General features: G+C 40.1%; 1 protein-coding gene across 2 annotated transcripts; it reads left to right on the top strand.

The window, feature by feature from the left end:
- The first annotated feature begins 447 nt into the window (after window positions 1–447).
- On the top strand, window positions 448–21,959 carry LOC106061097 (metabotropic glutamate receptor-like). 2 transcript variants are annotated; one of them, XM_056027753.1, is made up of 6 exons: window positions 448–842; window positions 3,056–3,310; window positions 4,920–5,049; window positions 6,940–7,088; window positions 18,433–19,944; window positions 21,400–21,959. In XM_056027753.1, exons 2-6 carry the CDS (start codon window positions 3,062–3,064, stop codon window positions 21,826–21,828), a joined length of 2,469 nt encoding a protein of 822 aa, XP_055883728.1. In that variant the 5' UTR covers window positions 448–842; window positions 3,056–3,061; the 3' UTR covers window positions 21,829–21,959. The 2 variants fall into 2 exon arrangements, with proteins under 2 accessions (XP_055883728.1, XP_055883727.1); XM_056027752.1 differs by having other exon boundaries at window positions 3,008–3,310.
- The last annotated feature ends 191 nt before the right edge of the window (window positions 21,960–22,150 follow it).

Below are 22,150 nucleotides of genomic sequence, written 5' to 3'. Positions count from 1 at the left end.
GCATATTTTGCCACATCCAGGGCAAGCATAACCATTGTCCTCCGGTGGTCTTATTTAGATTCTCTTTTCGTCATCTGCGTTTATCCTCGGCAGCAGATTTTCTTTTGGTCTCAAATGAGTATCCCGCGGCCTTCGTGAGTGACCTCCAGCTGTCTCGTTCCGACGCCGCATGCAGCCAGGTGCTCTCTTCTATTAAAAAATAACAAAAATAATGACAATGGCCATGTCTTCGATTCTGAAGATTAAGGATAAATGCAGTGTTTCACATGACTACCCAGACCTAGCCACGACCCACATCTTGTGCAGACAAATCCTTTGTCCGCTGGCGGTCTATTTAAGTTTTCTTTCCGTCTTCTGCGCCTGTTTTCAATAATAGCTTCCCTTTGAATTGTCCTTGCTAAAAATGGTTCCGTTCGCACCAAGTAACACTGACAGGAAATGAATGCGCCATGTTTATATCATGTATCTTGATCTATTTCTTTCCCAATGACATCCACTGGATTAACTTCGATGTCTATGTTTTACAAGAAAACAGCTGTACTTGTATTATCGAGTACTTTCCCCTTGAACTGGCAAACATCTTGCGGCCGCGTTTAACTAGATCTAGTTAGGGGCGGAATTGAAAAACGCTTGACTATAGTAGGATGACCTGGACCCACTTGGGGGGATATTATATCTAGATTAGATCTAATTTCGCTATGACTTTATTGTTAAGAACCAGACTTTTTATTAACCTATATCGGATCTGGCTGTAAATCTAGTCATATTGATTTACTTATGTGGGAATTAATTACATTTATTTCGCTTTGAAAAAAATTAATTAATTTCATCTTTGTGCCGAGGTAGGTTATTACAAATCTTTTATCAACTCACTCTGTCTGCATGTCTGTCTCGGTGTCTGGCACAAATTTTGTATACACGTTATTTCTCCCACTTCCCATTCTCGGTTCAAGTTGAGACTTTACACAATTATTCTTTTTCGCATAACAACAGGTGAATCAATAAAAGAATTGAACAATTAATGAATTAATAAGAAGTAATTACTTAATTTTGTTTGATGCAGGAAAAGAACTAAATCTTACAGTATTGAGAGATATGGCTGTAACTGTATGCAGTTTTTCTTTTATATAAGCTAGTGTTTTTTTTTATTCTTTTTTAATTTTGATAGTTTTATTTATAACTTCTAGTAAGAAAGAATAACATTTTAAGAATAAATTGTATAGGCTGAAATTTTGACGAAATAGAAACCATGAAATTTAAACCATGAAATTTATACCATGAAATTTAAACCATGAAATTTAGACCATGAAATTTAAACCATGAAAATAAAACTCTCTTAGTAATGCCCCGGAGCTATGCTAAGCGCTTGACCACAGAGCCACACAGTAGAGACAGACGTTTGTCGACATATTTACAACGCTTCTATCAGCTCATTCTATCTGTCTGTGTGTTTGTCTGTCTGTGACCAGACTGTGCGTCTTTCTCTCTGGCCAAAAAGTTTGTACACGTTATTTCTTCGACACCCAATCTCGAATCAAGCTTAAATTTTGCACAATTACTAAACAACACAAGAATCAATTTTTAAAAAAAAATTAGTTAATTAACTATTAGATCTAGTAAAAAAATACTTTGCTTGGTATCTCAAAAGGGAAAGAAATAGTACTTAACTGAAGTGGTGGTAGGCAGGGCCGGCCTTAACGATTACGGGGCCAGATGCGAAACGGATTGCGCGGGCCCAGTCTGGGTAGGGATAAGCATATTGTCAAAATTAAGATTTTGTATTAGAAAATACATTCGTCTTGGCAATAAAGTGTTTTTAAATGAAAGCTGACAATGCCGGGGTTTTTTTTATTGCCCGTACGATTTGCACCCTAAAATCATAATTTTGTCTATTTTTCAGGAGATTTTTATGAGCTTTCAAGATATTTTAATAGTTTCACAAGATTTTCATGACTTTTTGTATATTTTGCAATTTCAGGAGATTTCCAGGAGGCCGTGTTATTACATATAAGTTATAATGGTTTAATTTAATAATTTACACCCAGGTTTAGCGCGGGGCCTATGAAAGGGAGGGCCCACTGCGGCCGCATAAGTTGCAGTGGCCTAAGGTCGGCCCTGGTCTCAGGCTTAGTGACACACATTTAACACTGCTACACACACTCTGCGTTACTCCACACACTTCACACACTCAGCACTATTTCACACACTCCGCCTCTCGCTCTAAAAACCCGAGTTATAGTGCGTGTGTGTGTGTTTCTATGTTGATGGTGAGAAGAAGCTAGCGATTGGTTGGTGCCTACGCTGTGTGAATGATGCAAGATACGCGATACTGCCGTAAGTGATGCGCAGAACGAGAGAGACGTCTTCAGAATGCCAGAGTGAAAAGACGTGTTCTTTATGTTTAGTTAGATTTTGTTGTAAAATATTTTGTATTCCATTTCATCTTAATTTAAACTTGTTTAACATTGTAATTAAAGTCATAATTAGTTCAATGCACACAAAAGTTGTTAAGTTATTTTAAGCTTAATAAGTTAACTCTTTCTCTCCGTAATTATATTTCCACGTTTCGAATGGATTCTTTATTGCTCATAACTATTTCACTACCCTGTAATGGTTGGCCTCAATAACTTTGTTGTTTGTTATCAGAAAATGTTGTATTTAGTATAGAATTAAAGGGGGGGGGGAATGAATGCTCTTTTTATATAACACAAAGTCAAGTTTAAACTAATTAAATATATAATTTAATGTAATGAGGTAAAATCAACGATGGTATCGTCGATTAGGAGAGAAGGAGTTAAAATATAATACGGTTAAGTTACCTACCAGAAGCTTGGTGCTACAAGTCAACGACCATCAACAACCCTCCGAAACATTTAAAGTTGATTCGAACGTACAAGTGTGGCGACAAATATGTCCAAGGGCTGGCTTCGTCTTTCTCCCTCTTTGATTCTAGGTATTAACCTTTTTAATTGAATTAATTTGTATTTAACTTTATAATCCTGACAAGGGCCTTCCCGGCGTTCCAAAGTGACTGGCAGCTTGTTCCTTTCAACAGTATGAGATGATCATCAATCACGTGATCGCATATCGTCTGCTGTGCACAGCCCTAAATGTGGCCTTGACCCAAGCGTACTTCGTGGTCCCGAAGATGACAGACAAGTTGTATATAAAAAAGGGTGACGTCAACATCGGGGTCATCCTCTCGATGACCGACTATGACGCTTCCAAAACCTGCGGGGATATGGTGTCCAGCTTTCTGCCCATAGAACTGACCGAGTCCATTGCGTTTGCCTTGGACAGAATTAACAGCGTGAGTTCAATACTTTTACTGACTCAAGTTTTGTCTCGAAGTTTTGTCGCTGTTGGTGTTCTATTTTTATATACATTAAAACCGGTCGCTGTTTTGTTGGTGTTCTGTTCATGAATTCATTAAGTTCTGTCGCTGTTTTATTGGTGTTCTGCTCATGAATTCATTAAGTTCTGGCGCTGTTTTGTTGGTGTACTGTTCATGAATTCATTAAGTTCTGTCGCTGTTTTATTGGTGTTCTGTTCATGAATTCATTAAGTTCTGTCGCTGTTTTGTTGATGTTCTTTTCATGAATTCATTAAGTTCTGTCGCTGTTTTGTTGGTGTTCTGTTCATGAATTCATTAAGTTCTGTCGCTGTTTTGTTGATGTTCTTTTCATGAATTCATTAAGTTCTGTCGCTGTTTTGTTGGTGTACTGTTCATGAATTCATTAAGTTCTGTCGCTGTTTTGTTGGTGTTCTGTTCATGAATTCATTAAGTTCTGTCGCTGTTTTGTTGATGTTCTGTTCATGAATTCATTAAGTTCTGTCGCTGTTTTATTGGTGTACTGTTCATGAATTCATTAAGTTCTGTCGCTGTTTTGTTGATGTTCTGTTCATGAATTCATTAAGTTCTGTCGCTGTTTTGTTGGTGTTCTGTTCATGAATTCATTAAGTTCTGTCGCTGTTTTGTTGATGTTCTTTTCATGAATTCATTAAGTTCTGTCGCTGTTTTATTGGTGTTCTGCTCATGAATTCATTAAGTTCTGGCGCTGTTTTGTTGGTGTACTGTTCATGAATTCATTAAGTTCTGTCGCTGTTTTATTGGTGTTCTGTTCATGAATTCATTAAGTTCTGTCGCTGTTTTGTTGATGTTCTTTTCATGAATTCATTAAGTTCTGTCTCTGTTTTGTTGGTGTTCTGTTCATGAATTCATTAAGTTCTGTCGCTGTTTTGTTGATGTTCTTTTCATGAATTCATTAAGTTCTGTCGCTGTTTTGTTGGTGTACTGTTCATGAATTCATTAAGTTCTGTCGCTGTTTTGTTGGTGTTCTGTTCATGAATTCATTAAGTTCTGTCGCTGTTTTGTTGATGTTCTGTTCATGAATTCATTAAGTTCTGTCGCTGTTTTATTGGTGTACTGTTCATGAATTCATTAAGTTCTGTCGCTGTTTTGTTGATGTTCTGTTCATGAATTCATTAAGTTCTGTCGCTGTTTTGTTGGTGTACTGTTCATGAATTCATTAAGTTCTGTCGCTGTTTTGTTGATGTTCTGTTCATGAATTCATTAAGTTCTGTCGCTGTTTTGTTGGTGTACTGTTCGGAAGTGGTAATGGTTCTAAGCCCTCCATTATCTATAAAATGCAGGAGGGCCTCGTTAGCTTTGGTTGGCTACCCATCTAGGAGAAGGAAAACTCTGAATCCAAACCTCCATCCAAACCTGTTGCTTTATATTTCCTGTTTGTTGCATTATGTTTTCTATCTGTTTGTTTCATTATGTTTGACGTCTGTTTGTTGCATTATGTTTCACGTCTGTTTGTTGCATTATGTTTCACGTCTGTTTCTTTAAGCTAACGTATTTTCTAGCTTAGGTAATAAATTTCCTTTCTCTTTTCTTTCAATAAAATGTTTAGGAAAAAACTGTTCTGCCTCAGTTAAGCTTGGGTTTTGTCATGACTGATGCTTGCAAGAAAGAGACGGTGGCAGCTTTGCAAGCTCTGAGATTTACGCCAAACTCAAATACAGAAGACTACCTGGATACAAGTAAGTCTGAGGCTCTCAACATCTCAGAAATGTTTCATTTCGATCGGCTCAGAAGTTTTAACATCGTCATCACCTCACAAGAAAATAAAAAAAAAAATACTTTAAAAAAACAAAGCTTTTTTAAGTTTACTTACTTTTTAAGTAAGCTTGGATCAGTCATGTAATTAATTTTTTTTTTAATAGATCTAGACTAACAATAAGAAAGCATTTTTAAGAATAAATAAAAGCGGGAATGACCTGAATTCGAGCTTGTAGCTGAAGCTTTCCCAGGCTTCTCAAGCCGACACGTTAACCACTCTGCTGAATGTAGAAGATTATATAGTTATCTATTGTTTCTGGACTCTCTTTCAATTTTTCAGGTTTGTATTCACTAAGACTCAAACGTAAACATATATAAGGGGAACTAATTCAGCTTATACCACCACTTCTGCCAATTAAAATTATTTTTATCTTGTTCGAGATACCAAACAAAATAATTTATTAACAATAGGTAATTAACTAATTGGTTGATTTTCAAAATTGTTTCTTGTGTTGTCAGGTCAAGGAAATAATTGTGCAAAATTTCAGCTTGTTGCAAAAGCTTTTTTTTTTAGATGCACTAAAACCCGGGAAGTGCTTCTCAGCCATACCGTGGCGCTCGGGTGGAGACGGCCGTTAGGGAAGCTAAAAAGATTCCCAGTTGGGGTGCCTAAGGACCGAGGCCATTGCACAGGCGGAGATGGAAGAAATCCCCAACAAACACGTCACTATTCTTACACTGTTCTCTCTAGGAACCGTTTTATAGGGCGGACACCTGCAGGGCTAATGCGGCACAGAAAAAGAATATGGGGAGGTTTCCCCGGAGTGCTCGGTCATCGGCCTCACTTCTTATCCGAGCATCTTGGAATGTGAGCCATCTGTAATATGTATGGAATAATTACATTTGATTGGATATTTTCCAGACAGAAGTTTGTTCAGACAGGCGGATGGAGACGAGTTTCCATAGGTCGTGAGCTCAAACCTTTCTTTTAAATTCGACTTTGGGTTTGAAGTAAAAAAAAAATCAAAAGCTTATATTAAAATCGAGCTGTATCAATTAGTTTAGATCAGTCTTATAATTAAATTTTGTTATAGATCTAGTCTAACAATAATAAGTCTGTGGGATTAGAAACACGTTTCCGTTTGTATTGTTTAGCGCGATGACATGCTCTTAGCTTTCGCAATAATCCTATCACTTGTCTTGACCAGTTGGAAAGAGGTAAGGGGAGAAAGAAGAGAGGGGTATCTGGGTGATCGCTTTTTACATGTATTTATAAAAAAAAAAAAATAAAAAAATCGGCGACCTGAATTCGAACTCTAGGGTTAAGGTCTCCTCAGCCTCCACAAGCCAACACGGTAACCACTGTGCCAGGGAGCTGCTTATGTAAATAAATAGGTTTTATAGTTGTTTACAGACTTTTTTTCTATAAACAATAAAGGGGAATAATGGGCCTCATTCACCAATCGTAAACAAACAACATATAGCCACGTGATAATATTGATAAAAACAATTTTTAAAAAACGTATCACGTGATAGCCTTTACGGATTACGTAATTTGTATAGAAGAGATAGAGAACCACGTTGCTAAATGTTGTTTGTTTACGATTGGTGAATGAGGTCCATTCAGCTTATAATTCCTTATCATGTTATGACTGTCTTTGGGAGACAGTGTCTTGATCCTGCCCAAGGATAAAGTCCAGTGAATCCCATGTAATGTGAAGCCACAACTGAGGGGATGACCTTAAAGTAACAGAGTGTAATAAAATTGTTTAAAGATCTGAAGATTTTTTGGAGGCTACTCAAGGTGTAACATGAGAACCTCTACTCTTGTCCTCAGCAGTTTTTTATGGTCTGCTCTATTTGTTCTCCAGACATCACCACCTACCTCCAGTCGTTCAAAGTGGTGGCGGTGATAGGAACAGACGAGAGCACCACAACGATGCCAGCTGCACAAGTTCTCAACACTGGCAAGATACCGCTGATGGCTTTCTACGCCTTTGACAACAGACTGAGTGATTTTGTAAGTTTCTTGAGTGATGACTGTCTGCGCCTTTGACAGCAGACTGGGTGATTTTGTAAGTTTCTTGAGTGATGACTGCGCCTTTGACAGCAGACTGGGTGATTTTGTAAGTTTCTTGAGTGATGACTGTCTGCACCTTTGACAACAGACTGAGGGATTGTGTAAGTTTCTTGAGTGATGACTGTCTGCACCTTTGACAACAGACTGAGGGATTGTGTAAGTTTCTTGAGTGATGACTGTCTGCGCCTTTGACAACAGACTGAGGGATTGTGTAAGTTTCTTGAGTGATGACTGTCTGCGCCTTTGACAACAGACTGAGGGATTGTGTAAGTTTCTTGAGTGATGACTGTCTGCGCCTTTGACAACAGACTGAGTGATTTTGTTAGTTTCTTGAGTGATGACTGTCTGCGCCTTTGACAACAGACTGAGTGATTTTGTAAGTTTCTTGATTAATGACGCCTTTGACAACAGACTGAGTGATTTTGTTAGTTTCTTGATTGACGACTGTCTACGCCTTTGATAACAGACTGAGGGATTGTGTAAGTTTCTTGATTGACGACTGTCTACGCCTTTGACAACAGACTGAGTGATTTTGTTAGTTTCTTGATTGATGACGCCTTTGATAACAGACTGAGGGATTGTGTAAGTTTCTTGATTGCCGACTGTCTACGCCTTTGATAACAGACTGAGTGATTTTGTAAGTTTCTTGATTGATGACGCCTTTGATAACAGACTGAGGGATTGTGTAAGTTTCTTGATTGCCGACTGTCTACGCCTTTGATAACAGACTGAGTGATTTTGTTAGTTTCTTGATTGACGACTGTCTACGCCTTTGATAACAGACTGAGGGATTGTGTAAGTTTCTTGATTGCCGACTGTCTACGCCTTTGATAACAGACTGAGTGATTTTGTTAGTTTCTTGATTGATGACGCCTTTGATAACAGACTGAGGGATTGTGTAAGTTTCTTGATTGCCGACTGTCTACGCCTTTGATAACAGACTGAGTGATTTTGTTAGTTTCTTGATTGATGACGCCTTTGATAACAGACTGAGTGATTTTGTTAGTTTCTTGATTGATGACGCCTTTGATAACAGACTGAGGGATTGTGTAAGTTTCTTGATTGACGACTGTCTACGCCTTTGATAACAGACTGAGGGATTTTGTTAGTTTCTTGATTGCCGACTGTCTACGCCTTTGATAACAGACTGAGTGATTTTGTTAGTTTCTTGATTGATGACGCCTTTGATAACAAACTGAGGGATTGTGTAAGTTTCTTGATTGATGACGCCTTTGATAACAAACTGAGGGATTGTGTAAGTTTCTTGATTGATGACGCCTTTGATAACAGACTGAGGGATTGTGTAAGTTTCTTGATTGATGACGCCTTTGATAACAAACTGAGGGATTGTGTAAGTTTCTTGATTGACGACTGTCTACGCCTTTGATAACAAACTGAGAGATTGTGTTAGTTTCTTGATTGCCGACTGTCTACGCCTTTGACAACAGACTGAGTGATTTTGTTAGTTTCTTGATTGACGACTGTCTACGCCTTTGATAACAGACTGAGGGATTGTGTAAGTTTCTTGATTGACGACTGTCTACGCCTTTGATAACAGACTGAGTGATTTTGTTAGTTTCTTGATTGATGACGCCTTTGATAACAGACTGAGGGATTGTGTAAGTTTCTTGATTGCCGACTGTCTACGCCTTTGATAACAGACTGAGTGATTTTGTTAGTTTCTTGATTGACGACTGTTTACGCCTTTGATAACAGACTGAGGGATTGTGTAAGTTTCTTGATTGATGACGCCTTTGATAACAGACTGAGTGATTGTGTAAGTTTCTTGATTGACGACTGTCTACGCCTTTGACAACAAACTGAGGGATTGTGTAAGTTTCTTGATTGACGACTGTCTGCACCTTTGACAACAGACTGAGTGATTGTGTAAGTTTCTTGATTGACGACTGTCTACGCCTTTGACAACAAACTGAGGGATTTTGTAAGTTTCTTGATTGATGACGCCTTTGATAACAGACTGAGGTATTGTGTAAGTTTCTTGATTGACGACTGTCTGCACCTTTGACAACAGACTGAGGGATTTTGTAAGTTTCTTGATTGACGACTGTCTGCACCTTTGATAACAGACTGAGGGATTGTGTAAGTTTCTTGATTGACGACTGTCTGCACCTTTGATAACAGACTGAGGGATTTTGTAAGTTTCTTGATTGATGACTGTCTGCACCTTTGATAACAGACTGAGGGATTGTGTAAGTTTCTTGATTGACGACTGTCTGCACCTTTGATAACAGACTGAGGGATTTTGTAAGTTTCTTGATTGATGACTGTCTGCACCTTTGATAACAGACTGAGGGATTGTGTAAGTTTCTTGATTGACGACTGTCTGCACCTTTGACAACAGACTGAGGGATTTTGTAAGTTTCTTGATTGATGACTGTCTGCACCTTTGACAACAGGCTGAGTGATTTTGTAAGTTTCTTGATTGACGACTGTCTACGCCTTTGATAACAAACTGAGGGATTGTGTAAGTTTCTTGATTGATGACTGTCTACGCCTTTGATAACAGACTGAGGGATTTTGTAAGTTTCTTGATTGATGACTGTCTGCGCCTTTGACAACAGACTGGGTGATTTTGTAAGTTTCTTGATTGATGACTGTCTTTACCTTTGACAACAAACTGAGTGATTTTGTTAGTTTCTTGATTGACGACTGTCTGCACCTTTGACAACAAACTGAGGGATTTTGTAAGTTTCTTGATTGATGACTGTCTGCACCTTTGACAACAGGCTGAGTGATTTTGTAAGTTTCTTGATTGACGACTGTCTACGCCTTTGATAACAAACTGAGGGATTGTGTAAGTTTCTTGATTGATGACTGTTTACGCCTTTGATAACAGACTGAGGGATTTTGTAAGTTTCTTGATTGATGACTGTCTGCGCCTTTGACAACAGACTGGGTGATTTTGTAAGTTTCTTGATTGATGACTGTCTGCACCTTTGACAACAAACTGAGGGATTTTGTTAGTTTCTTGATTGATGACTGTCTGCACCTTTGACAACAGGCTGAGTGATTTTGTAAGTTTCTTGATTGACGACTGTCTACGCCTTTGATAACAAACTGAGGGATTGTGTAAGTTTCTTGATTGCCGACTGTCTACGCCTTTGACAACAGACTGAGTGATTTTGTTAGTTTCTTGATTGACGACTGTCTACGCCTTTGATAACAGACTGAGGGATTGTGTAAGTTTCTTGAATGACGACTGTCTACGCCTTTGATAACAGACTGAAAGATTTTGTTAGTTTCTTGATTGATGACGCCTTTGATAACAGACTGAGGGATTGTGTAAGTTTCTTGATTGCCGACTGTCTACGCCTTTGATAACAGACTGAGTGATTTTGTTAGTTTCTTGATTGACGACTGTTTACGCCTTTGATAACAGACTGAGGGATTGTGTAAGTTTCTTGATTGATGACGCCTTTGATAACAGACTGAGTGATTGTGTAAGTTTCTTGATTGACGACTGTCTACGCCTTTGACAACAAACTGAGGGATTGTGTAAGTTTCTTGATTGACGACTGTCTGCACCTTTGACAACAGACTGAGTGATTGTGTAAGTTTCTTGATTGACGACTGTCTACGCCTTTGACAACAAACTGAGGGATTTTGTAAGTTTCTTGATTGATGACGCCTTTGATAACAGACTGAGGGATTGTGTAAGTTTCTTGATTGACGACTGTCTGCACCTTTGACAACAGACTGAGGGATTTTGTAAGTTTCTTGATTGACGACTGTCTGCACCTTTGATAACAGACTGAGGGATTGTGTAAGTTTCTTGATTGACGACTGTCTGCACCTTTGATAACAGACTGAGGGATTTTGTAAGTTTCTTGATTGATGACTGTCTGCACCTTTGATAACAGACTGAGGGATTGTGTAAGTTTCTTGATTGACGACTGTCTGCACCTTTGATAACAGACTGAGGGATTTTGTAAGTTTCTTGATTGATGACTGTCTGCACCTTTGATAACAGACTGAGGGATTGTGTAAGTTTCTTGATTGACGACTGTCTGCACCTTTGACAACAGACTGAGGGATTTTGTAAGTTTCTTGATTGATGACTGTCTGCACCTTTGACAACAGGCTGAGTGATTGTGTAAGTTTCTTGATTGACGACTGTCTACGCCTTTGATAACAAACTGAGGGATTGTGTAAGTTTCTTGATTGATGACTGTCTACGCCTTTGATAACAGACTGAGGGATTTTGTAAGTTTCTTGATTGATGACTGTCTGCGCCTTTGACAACAGACTGGGTGATTTTGTAAGTTTCTTGATTGATGACTGTCTGCACCTTTGACAACAAACTGAGTGATTTTGTTAGTTTCTTGATTGACGACTGTCTGCACCTTTGACAACAAACTGAGGGATTTTGTAAGTTTCTTGATTGATGACTGTCTGCACCTTTGACAACAGGCTGAGTGATTTTGTAAGTTTCTTGATTGACGACTGTCTACGCCTTTGATAACAAACTGAGGGATTGTGTAAGTTTCTTGATTGCCGACTGTCTACGCCTTTGACAACAGACTGAGTGATTTTGTTAGTTTCTTGATTGACGACTGTCTACGCCTTTGATAACAGACTGAGGGATTGTGTAAGTTTCTTGATTGATGACTGTCTACGCCTTTGATAACAGACTGAGTGATTTTGTAAGTTTCTTGATTGACGACTGTCTACGCCTTTGATAACAGACTGAGGGATTGTGTAAGTTTCTTGATTGATGACGCCTTTGATAACAGACTGAGGGATTGTGTAAGTTTCTTGATTGATGACTGTCTACGCCTTTGACAACAGAATGAGGGAATGTGTAAGTTTCTTGATTGATGACTGTCTACGGCTTTGACAACAGACTGAGGGATTGTGTAAGTTTCTTGATTGATGACTGTCTACGGCTTTGACAACAGACTGAGGGATTGTGTAAGTTTCTTGATTGATGACTGTCTACGGCTTTGATAACAGACTGAGGGATTGTGTAAGTTTCTTGATTGATGACTGTCTACGCCTTTGATAACAAACTGAATGATTTTGTAAGTTTCTTAAATGGTGTCTGTCTACTCCTTTGAAAACAGTTTGAATGATTGTGTAATATTCTTGATTAATGACTGTCTACGCCTTTTGAAACAGTTTGAATGATTGTGTAATATTCTTGATTGATGACTGTCTACGCCTTTTGAAACAGTTTGAATGATTGTGTAAGTTTCTTAATTGATGACTGTCTACGCGCCTTTGACAACAGTTTGAATGATTGTGTAATATTCTTGATTGATAACTGTCTACGCCTTTTGAAACAGTTTGAATGATTGTGTAATATTCTTGATTGATAACTGTCTACGCCTTTTGAAACAGTTTGAATGATTGTGTAATATTCTTGATTGATGACTGTCTACGCCTTTGACAACAGACTGAGGGATTGTGTAAGTTTCTTGATTGATGACTGTCTACGCCTTTGATAACAAACTGAATGATTTTGTAAGTTTCTTGATTGATAGCTGTCTGCATCCAGAAAACCCTCAGAGTCGTCTGGTGCACCCTAACCCTAACGATAACACTATTCCACGTCCTCAGACTTTCTTATCTATGTCTTGACAAGTCCATAAATTCATATATATATATTGTTAAGACCTCTGCGCGGTGTTGATTCTTGACAATCTGTCTAGTGTAGATCTGACTGTAGGTAACGCTGAACTCAACACTTCAGTAACACCGGCGAAAGGCCGAAACAATCAAATAGGTAGTCGACGCTGATATGTTGTTCTACAAATATGTTTAATAATCAAACAGGGAAGCGTCCGATGTCAATAATGTCGTACTCAAGTCTACTACTCTACAATAAGCGTCTTCCTTCTAGCGTCGTTTAGAGCGTTCTTCTTTTTAAAAGATCTGTCACGTCACTTGTCGCTAATTAAAACTTTACCCTATTCCCGAAACAAATAACTAATTCCTAACTACTTCCTAATCATGTCATAACAACTCCTCCCCCTCCCGCTAAAAAAAATTGCCTGTCAATTTTTTAATCTACTGTCTTAGTCTTACAATGTGCAAGGGCCAAAATGTAGGGAAACATAAAAGACAACACAACTTGAGTCTTGGTTGCGATTTCAACTTCTCTTTCTGTGTCCACAATCAAGTTCCTCTGAACACATATTTCCCTCAAGTGTCACTAACTGATACTGTCCAATGTGATGTGTCATAGGTGACCGCAGACATAGTTCGTTTGCGCTGACACTATAGGTGTGTCTATCTATACTTCATCACATCACGTTCCAGAGGTTACACCGCTTTCCCTCACACGTCAGGACAGACAATTTACCTAATATGACAAATTGACATTTATCAATACTCGTTCTCCCACTATATACCTAACGTTCTTTCGGGCATCTACAAGTGTATTTTATTTCCTCTCTCCACTTACTTGTCCCCACACGACCTAACTCTTGACTGATGTATGATCATGATCAAATACAAAGAATAAATTATAAAACTTACTTTTCCTTGATGTAACTACATCGTCGCCTTATAAATGCCCTTTCTATTCATACCAACATACATACAATTCATACATACTACCCGAAATCAATAACCAACACGAGTTAATCTAATAATAACGCAATAGCATTTATATTATAACATAAATATCCTATTCAAAAATACCTTAACACAACCTAATACCCATCTAACTATGACCACTAGCCAACTCGATTACTTAAATTAAACAAACTCAACTGTGTCCAAGTTATATGCTCCTTCACCTATCTCAACGTAACTCGAGACAACATGTCCGCCACTATATTGATACTTCCGCTTATTGCCTTTATTTCAAATTTGAAATTCTGCAGTATCAGGAACCATCTACATATTCTTCCATTCTTCATGCTTTTCTGTTGCATGAACTGGAGAGGTTTATGATCAGTGAGCAAACAAAATTCTTTGCCCAACAAATAACTTTCTAGCTTTGTCACCACCCATACTATTGCCAGTGCCTCCCTTTTCACTACACTATATCTTCTCTCCGCTTCTGACAGTTTCCTGCTAACATACGCTATGGGATGCAGGCACTCATATTGTTGCATTAAACATCCCCCAATAGCGCTCCCTGACGCATCCGTTGATACGTAGAACACTTTCTCCTTGTCCGGCAGTCTTAGTATCAGGTCAGTTGAGAAAATCTTTTTAATCTTTTCTATTGCCTCCCTGCACTCCAAGTCACATGTAACTTTCTGTGGTTGCCCTTTTCTCAGTAAATTATTTAGCGGGTTCACAATTTCTGCCAGGTTCCTGATAAATTTCCTGTAATAGTTTACCAGCCCTAATAAACTCTTAACCTGCTTCTGAGTTGTAGGTATCTCCAGCTCCAATATCTTTTTAATGTTTTCTCCTATGGGACTGATGACGTTGTTTTTAACCCTGTGACCTAAGAATGTTATTTCTTCCAACCCAATTTCTACTTTCTCAGCCTGGATAGTCAAACCATTCTCTTGTATTACTTTAAAGATATCTCTAATACCTTTTAAATGGTCCTCCCAATTCTCATGGAATAGACATATGTCGTCCAGGTAACATATGACGTTCTGTCTATTACCGACAACCGATGCCATCATCCTGTTGAACGTAGCAGGGGCGTTTATTAGTCCAAAGCTCATACAGTTCCATTGGAACGTCCCGTACGGCGTCGTGAATGCTGTATATGGTTTCGCCCTCTCAGTCAGTGGTACTTGCCAATATCCCTTCGTTAAATCCAGCTTAGTGAAGATTTTAGCATTCGAGAGCTTGTGTAATATATCGTCGATATTTGGCATCGGATACGGATCGAATTCCGTTATTTTATTCAACTTCCTATAGTCCACACAAAGTCTGATATCTCCATTTTTCTTCTTTACTATCACTATCGGTGAAGCGTATGGAGAGACTGAGGGTTCTATAATCCCCAGTTTCAACAAACTGTCTATTTCCTTCTTCACCTTTTCTTGTAGATGTAATGGAACTCTGTACGGTCTCATGAAGATGGGCTTATCCTCCATTAGCTTTATATCATGGCTAATAACGTTCGTCTTCCCAGGTAAGCTCGAAAAAATTTCTTTGAATTCGTGGACCATGTTTTTTATATCTCTTGCTTTCTCCTGTGACAAGTTCTCCAAGTTAAGTTTTTCCCATGTTTGATTCTTATTCACTTCCAGCAGCGGTATATCTTTAATATCATTGTCTTTGTTCTCCTCTTCTATTAGCACTAGTAAACATTCTTCTGTCTGTTCCCCATTGTTTTCTGCTTCCATATGTTCTCCATGTGTTTCCTCTCTATCTCTTTCCATATATCTTTTCAAATTGTTGATGTGGTGTGTTCTTACTTTACCATTAATATCTACTTTGTAATTCACTGCGCTTGTCTTGTCAGTAATTGTGTACGGCCCTTTCCGTTGTTTGCCTATCTTGTTCTTCAAATCATTCACCAGAATCAGAACTTTATCTCCTATCTCTAGAGTTCTTATTTGTCTTTTTTCGTTCACCCTCTCCCGTGTATTGTGTTTATATCTGGAGCAGTTGTCGTAGGCTTCCTTCCAAATTTGCTTCAGATCTAGTACTGCTTCATCCTCTTCTGTTTCAATGACGTTGGTTATAAAACTCTCCTTAAAAATTTGAATTTCATCCCGAGGTTTTCGTCCATATACTAGTTCATAGGGTGAGAATTGTGTGGCTTCGTGTACATTATTCCTGTGTGCAAATAGTACGAAATTGATGTACCGATCCCAATGACTCTGATTGTTCTGAACAATTTTGGCCAGAGCCCTTTTAAGACCCCCGTTAAACCGCTCGCAGGTCCCGTTTCCTTCTGCGTGGTAAACCGATGACGTCATATGCCGCATGCCTGACTGCTCCATCCACTTCTTAAATTGTTCCGACCGGAACTGAGATGCGTTGTCCGTCAGCAATATCTTCGGCATCCCATACCTGGTTATCCACTTTTGTGTTAGGCCATTAATAATGTTCTCCGTGTCTATATTAGACAATGCCACCGCTTCCGGGTACCTAGTAAACATGTCAATTATTGTTAGTATGTATCTGCTATTACTTTCCGTTTTAGTCAATGGACCTATAATGTCGATGGCTATTTTCTGGAAAGGTTCCGTTGGTTCATCCATGGCCTGTAACGGTGCCTTACCCATCCGTCCCTTAGCTTCTTTCTTCTGACATATGTCGCATGAGCCTATGTACTTGGCGATAGTGGTTTTCATGTTTGGCCAAAAGAAATGTCTGGACAAGTTTTTGAAGCACTTCTTTGTCCCGCTATGTGCTGACATGTTATTGTCGTGTACAATCACAAGCGCGTCTTGCCAATACTTCTGGGGAAGTACCAACTGTTTCACTTTCCTCCCATTCAGTATTGTCTGTCTAACCAGTATGTCATTTTCAAATTTGAACTTTTCCATTGGATTATTATTCTTCTTGTCTTCCACCCTGGCATATATCCTTCCAACTATGTTATCCGACTTTTGCTCCTGTGCAAACCTGGGTATTTCCTTTGTTTCTTCCAAGTCCTCCTGCTCTTCTTTCCTGGAATCATTTTCTTTCGTTTCTGCTAGTTGGTTGTTTTCGAGTCCGTTTCCCCGTGGTTGCTCCATCGTCTCCGTCGATCCACTCTCTATGCTATTTTCTTGCGCCTCTGCTTTCCTTATCCCCTGTGCTCTTGTCATGACCATGTTGCTCTCGTATGGCGTGGTGTCCGTGCTCTGGTTCATCTGTTTATACTTGTTTTGCCATGCTGCTAGCTCCTCTGCTGTGCACTCCTTCACTCCTGGTATATTGCCAATTAACATGTCTTGTCTCATCTCGGGCATTGCGACTCCCTCGCAATATCCAGTGTAGAATGGCGTCTCAATGAAGACCCTAACTACTTCAAATTCCTTGATGCTTCCGTCCGCAAACTCCACCTTCCTCTGGTACCCTCTATAATCTTGTGGTTCAATGAAGTTACTCCTGATAACGATTGTGTTACAGCCACTATCGCGGACCGCCCGTACCGGCCGCTTATTTATGAACCCTGGGTAAAATGTGAAACTATCACTGTTCCCCTTCACAAAGTACACCCTGTCCACACCTCTGGGTTGCTGCTCTCTGCTTTTACTTCTATTTTCCTTATTTCTGTTATTACTGTAGTTATTGTAACCACTCCGATTGCTGTAATTGTTCCTACCGCTGGACCTGCTCTGTGACCTCATGCAGTTCACTGCAATGTGCCCTTTCCTTCCACATGTATAACATGTCACTCCTTTAGCCCTTCCGCTATTACTATTCCCTCTGACGGGTTGTGGCTCTCGCCCTCTGCTTCTACCCCTATCCTTGTTCTCCTGCGTATATCCCACCAAGTCAATATTTTTCTTGTCTTTATTTGAAAGTGGGTTGCTGGGATACGCCTTTTTATATGTTCTAATAATTTCTGTCACTTCGTCCAACACCTTTGGGTTCCTTTCTTTTACAAAAGACTGCAGCTGGAGATCGCATTTATTGAGAAAATTATCAATCAAGATAAAGTTCCTCAACCCCTCGTAGGTGTTCTCTACATTCTCGAATCCGAGCCATTTAGTGAAGAAGTCTTTCTCTGAGTTGATAGTTGTTTGTGGATCAACTTGGCTGGATGGGGTGTTTTCGTAATACTTCTTTCGGAATGTTGCCGCGTTGTGCCCGTATGCGTTTAGCAGTTCCTTCTTTAGCACCTGATAGCTGTTTTGCATGGAGTGGTCATGGTTTTGGCAAATCGTGAGGGCTTTCCCATGTACGAAGTCCAACAAGATTTCGGACCACGTTGTTAAGACCTCTGCGCGGTGTTGATTCTTGACAATCTGTCTAGTGTAGATCTGACTGTAGGTAACGCTGAACTCAACACTTCAGTAACACCGGCGAAAGGCCGAAACAATCAAATAGGTAGTCGACGCTGATATGTTGTTCTACAAATATGTTTAATACTCAAACAGGTAAGCGTCCGATGTCAATAATGTCGTACTCAAGTCTACTACTCTACAATAAGCGTCTTCCTTCTAGCGTCGTTTAGAGCGTTCTTCTTTTTAAAAGATCTGTCACGTCACTTGTCGCTAATTAAAACTTTACCCTATTCCCGAAACAAATAACTAATTCCTAACTACTTCCTAATCATGTCATAACAATATATATATATATATATCATCGATTGAAAGGTGCTTTCCCTTTAATGAATGCTTTGTTTTAAAAAAAGAGTATTTTCTATATGTTGCTTGTTAACATCTATTCCTCTCCTTCACAGAGCTACTATCCCAACTTCATGAGCGTGTCCGCCCCTGAAACTTTTATGATTCACGCCGCTTTGAAGTACCTGGCCTACAAACAGTGGTACTACTTGAACCTAATCCATGACGAGAGCGCTGTGTCGGAGAACCTTCTCAGGGAAATGTCCAAGATGGTCGACTTCAACAAATTCTGCATCGACACTCAGGTCAAGGTCACCAGCGACACCAACGTCACCAAGCTTGTGCAGTTCTTCGTCAAGAACGACAACAGCTCCAAGGTCATGTTCGTTATAGCAGACGCCCCAGTCTTAAAGAGGATCTCGGACGCTATCAAGAAAACGGACTCCACGGGGAAGCTACTCTGGATAGGGCTGGAGAAATGGACGAACTTTATGAGCTCCCCTGACGGAATCAAGGGTTCGATTGGGATACATTTTTTTTCTTATATTCCTGCTGGCTTTGCTGAGCACGTCCAGCATTTGGATAACTCTAGCGCCAACCCATGGTTAGTGCCCTTATTTCGGACTAAATATAACTGCAACGATGCTATATGTATCCGTAGATTCATAAAACTCAACCACGGAATGCCATCGGCTTTGTCTTCTCAGACGTACCTGGCTACGTATATGGTTGCTCAAGCTATTGCACTTCACCTGTCGATCTACTGTCCGAGGTTCACGGCCAAAAACGCAGAAGACTGTCTCTTGAGCAATATAGACACCTTCCCGAAGACCATTCGGAACATCTCACTCCGAGGCTACGACCACTACGTGCGCATCAACGAACGAGGTTTTCTCGAGGACAGCTATCTGGTCTACCAGAAGTCAAACAAGGACAAGGACCCACTTAGGCCGGTGACGACCATATCTATAGAGGACGACTCTCTGTCCACGCTGGGGGAGCTGGACTGGGCCACATACCAGTTCCGCTTCGAGATACTTAATCCGACCTACTTCTGCATGCCCCAGTGTGCCTACAACGAGTATCGATACACCATCTCCAAGTGCTGCTGGTCCTGCAGGCAATGCCAGGACAACGAGAAGGTCAGCGACATAAGCCAGGTCTGCGAGCAGTGCCCCGTTCTCTACTGGCCCCAAGAAATCAACGGCCACTCCGTCTGCGTCTTCATCCCGCCCAACTACTACAGGTGGAACAACCCAGTGGCCGCCCTTCTGATTGGCTTAGCCATGGGCGGCATAGTTATCTGCATCGTGATTTTCCTGTTGTATTTTAACCATAGGGCCCACCCAGTGATCAGGGCCGCCAGCATAGAGCTCAGCTGTGTTCAGTTAGCGTCATGCATTCTGGGCTACTGCGCAGTGCCTATATTCTTAATGAAGCCTACGGATATAGCCTGCAAGATAGCTCTTTTCCTGTTCCGGTTCAGCTGCAACATACTCTTTCTCACCATGCTCATTAAGGCCGTGAGAGTTTATCGCATTTTTAAACTCTCCAAGAAAAACAAGAAGATTACATATGCAGGGTCAAAGTTTCTCTTAATTATATGTGTCGGTCACCTTATCCTAGAGGTAAATCTTTTTTTTTTTTTTTTGTTGATTGTAAATGTTATCTAATATATAAAGCTGAAAGTAAGGCTTATGTATGTATGTATGTATGTATGTATGTATGTATGTATGTATGTATGTATGTATGTATGTATGTATGTATGTATGTATGTGTGTGTGTGTGTTTGTGTGTTTGTGTATGTCCCAAACAAAAATCAAAACCGCTTGACCAATCTTGATAAAACCTGGCATAAAACCTTTCTTACATCATGGCGGATACTGTAGTGTATGTTTAGTTTCCCTCCCAAAACAGGAGAGTCCCGAAAATAAACAAAAAGTAGTTACTTGTATCTCTATTAAATAACGAAACTTATTAACGAATCGGGTAAACCCGTTTTCACATACATTTATAGTGAATAGGAATAAGTCCGCTGAACGGGTAAACCCGTTTTCAAACTCTTCTTTTTATTTTCATGGCAAAGTAAATAAAATTGTGAAGGGAACATTCTCCAAGTTCGACATAGATCTTAATTCATTCCAGTAGATCAGCAATACCCAAACTAATGCCCGCAGGCCGCGGGTCTAATCCGGCTAAATATATATATATATATATATATATATATATATACAGGGCTTTTTTGTGACGGTACCCTTGAAGGAATAATACCGTTTGTTTATTGACGAGATAATGCACAAGTGACAAATTTATAGCATCATCTAGAACAGTGATGGGCAAACCAAGTCCGGGCCCCAGAGCACTATCACCCAGCCCGCCACATATTTTGTAAGCCAGTGTTAAGGCCAACTGCGACGGTTGGTCTCGCTTCTTTACGCTTTCAGATCCACGTATTTATTGATTTATTTGCCGCACGGCTAAAACCTCTGCAAGGGATCTTGCAGCTATCTGATAATCTAATGGAAATTTGCTGCACAGAGAGTACGTTCCGGGTATAGCATCATTCTAGCGCCATGCTAGGACCGGCCCTGTGTAAGATACTATCCCCAAATACTGTAACTATAGTTGACCGCTCAGACGTGGCTGTAATGCATACATTGAGCTCTGTATCGTTTTAAGATAATATAGTATGCCTTATATTGCTTTTTTATCGTTAAAAGTGTGAGCCCTTCCGGCCCATTTTGGGTACCGCCCACCGGGCATTTGCACGAATGTCCATATAGCCATCTGAAATTGTCAGGTAGAGTTGTGCATTGCGCTTGAAACTCTAAGGCCAGCAAAAGCGAACAAGAGCTCCCTTCCACCGGCCTGAAGTGGGCGTACGTATTTCTACTTCACACGACCCTGTCTGACGGGGGGTGAGACTCGGGGTTTGATTTTGCGTCTGCCCATATAGCTAGCCCGCCCTGCAGAGACCCCTCGATTCAATAGCCGAGCCACTGTTCTATAAATATCCCTATGTTTTGTAATTTCATGTTTCACTCTATTGTGAGTTAGTTTTTTTTTGTTTTTTTTTCCCCCAGGCGGCGGAGCTTTACATCACGAATATGTTTTACCCTCTGACGGTGGAGATTACGCAGCCAGAGATGAAGGTCAACTACACGGAGCTCTCGTGCAAGTTCCAGAAAGCCCACCTCCTGCCCTTTTTCATCTTCGACTTCTTTCTCCTCATCATGTGCTCCCTGTTCGCCTTCAAGACGCAGACTCTGCCCAAGAACTTCCGGGAGAGCCGCTTCGTCTCCATGTGCATCATCACCACGCTCATCTTGTGGATCGCCTTCATGCCCGCCTACATGACCCTCATCAGCAACAACGCCAAGACGTTGCTGCTCGTCTGCGCCGTCCTCATCAACCAGACCAACCTCATCATCTTCATCTTCATTACCAGGCTGGTGGCGTGGAAATACCACACCGCGCACAGAAAATCTGTTTTCTTGACAACCATCTCCTAAGGCAGACATCAAACATTTCCTTCAGACGTGTAAAATTTCGTTCGACGATACCCCCTCCCCACTCTGTAGACCCAAACTCCACTTGAGAATGAATTTTTTTATTATTATTATTGTCTTCTATTAAATTTGACGCTAACAACTGATGCATTTGTTGAAACAATTTTATTAATTAGTAATTAATTGACTAATTGTTTGTTTTTTTAATTGGTTCGTGGGTTGCCTTCGCCAGTGAATAATCCTGCAAAGTTTCATTTTGATCCTAGATTGGGTGTGGGAGAAATAACGTGTTTCGACGTTTTTACCGGACAGACATACAGACAGA

Source organism: Biomphalaria glabrata, chromosome 4 (assembly GCF_947242115.1).
Source record: "Biomphalaria glabrata chromosome 4, xgBioGlab47.1, whole genome shotgun sequence".
Classification (NCBI taxonomy): domain Eukaryota; kingdom Metazoa; phylum Mollusca; class Gastropoda; family Planorbidae; genus Biomphalaria; species Biomphalaria glabrata.
The sequence above is the reverse complement of the archived record's forward strand: the minus strand, read 5'-3'. Positions and strand labels throughout refer to the sequence as shown.